At 42.0% G+C, this 1,808-nt stretch overlaps 1 protein-coding gene across 1 annotated transcript; it reads left to right on the forward strand.

Annotated features, from left to right (window-relative positions):
- Window positions 1-555: 555 nt before the first annotated feature.
- On the forward strand, window positions 556-1,197 carry LOC119304953. The gene has a single exon (XM_037581622.1). The coding sequence runs from the start codon at window positions 556-558 to the stop codon at window positions 1,195-1,197; it is 642 nt and encodes a 213-aa protein (XP_037437519.1).
- The last annotated feature ends 611 nt before the right edge of the window (window positions 1,198-1,808 follow it).

Consider the following 1,808-nt stretch of genomic DNA (forward strand, 5'->3'; position numbering starts at 1 on the left):
CTTACTGGCAGAACAAGGTGTGCGCATCTTGAGGCAATTGACAACGATCTCTAGTTCGTCGTTGAGAATGGAGTTCCCACTGTTTCTCCTAGCATCAATGTTGCTTATGTGAAGAGATTCAAGCAACTTGACTCTCAAGCTAAGGACATCATATGTGGACATCTCAACAAAGGGTTGTATGGCAGAGTGAGTGCAGTGGAAACATCAAAACTGATCTGGGATAGGCTCTCCAAGGTCAATGAGGGAGTTTCCACTCAACATGACTCTCGAGTTGATGTGCTTCGCAATCACTTCAACCGCTTCAAGAGGATTTATGATGAAAATGTTCAACAAACTTTTGATCGCCTCACTGACATCTCCAATGAGCTACATGCTCTAGGCGCCCCTGACATCACTAACCACGAGGTGGTGAAGAAATTGCTGAGATCTCTTAACAACTCCTTTGACACACTTGCCCTAATGATTCAAGAGCATCCTGATTACAAGTCACTTGATCCCGCTGATATTCTTGAGAGGCTCAATACTCATGAATTTCAACAAGCTGAGTAGAGGGATATGTATGGTCCTAGCTATGGAGGACCTCACGCTCTCAAGGCAAAGGCTAAAGTGAAGGAATCTTCATCTAAAGAAGAACAAGAAGCATCAGAATGCAATACTGATGATGTTGAGAAAATTGGTAGAGAGATGGCTATTCTTGTGAGGAAGTTCCAGAAGTTCTCCAAAAGAAACCACTTTGGAAAGTCTTCAAAGTACGATCCTAAGAACGCTGAAGCTTCTGCTCGAGACTATGACAAAATAACTTGCCACAAATGCAAGAAGCCAGACCATTACGTCGCTGATTGCCCCCTCTGCAAAAAGGGCTCAAAGAAGAAAAAGTATAGCAAGGATGACGATTCTGATGACAAAAAGAAGAAGTCGTCTAAGTCTTCATCAAAGTCCTCATCAAAGAAGAAAAGAACCTCCAGCAGAGCTCCCACTTTCATTGGGAAGGAAATGGATTCTGAGGAAGCCGAGGGATCTGACTCTGGGGTTGCAAGTTTGGCTCTCGCGATCGAGTTCATCAGCAAGTCCATCTTCGACCATGAAGAAAAAGGTGACTCCACCAATTCCGAAGATTGTGCTGATGGCAATGCTCCCACCTATTGCTTCATGACAAGAGGTGCCAAAGTAAATTCACGTGAAGCCTACCTCAAGTGATGATGACTCTAAATGTGAAGCAAAACCTAGCTATAAGAAACTTGCTAAAATTGCAATTGAACAACAAAATGTCATGGAAAGGATACAAAAATTGCTAGACAAAAGTTATGATATGTTAGATGAGGAAATGGATCGCAATCAATGTTTGTCTAAGAATCTCAGACGCCTAAAGTCACAATATGAAAAACTTGAAAGTCGTCATGTGGCCCCCACAACTGCACATGAGAAGCTATCTTGTGAATTTCTTCAAAGGAAGTAAGAACTTGTGAAGCTGAGAGCATCTCATGATGATCTTTGGAAAGACAATGATTCATTACTTGCTTAACAGATCAGCACCTGTCAAGAATAATTTGTTGCTCCATGCTTAAAATGCCTTGAACATGATAATGCAATTTCTCCAGCTGAATTTTCAAATGCTTCAACTGCTGCTATATCTTCAACTATCTCTGTGGTTTCAATTCCCTCATCTGAGGAGGCCATGCATGTTATTGACAAAAATGCAGGTCTGAAGGAATTGTACGTCACAGGCATGTACAAAAGCCTCAAAGGCACCAAACTCTTTGTGATGTGCTTAAGAAGCATATTCTGAACAAGAACCCTAGGAAAGAGGG

Source organism: Triticum dicoccoides, chromosome 5B (genome assembly GCF_002162155.2).
Source record: "Triticum dicoccoides isolate Atlit2015 ecotype Zavitan chromosome 5B, WEW_v2.0, whole genome shotgun sequence".
NCBI classification, from domain to species: Eukaryota; Viridiplantae; Streptophyta; class Magnoliopsida; order Poales; family Poaceae; genus Triticum; species Triticum dicoccoides.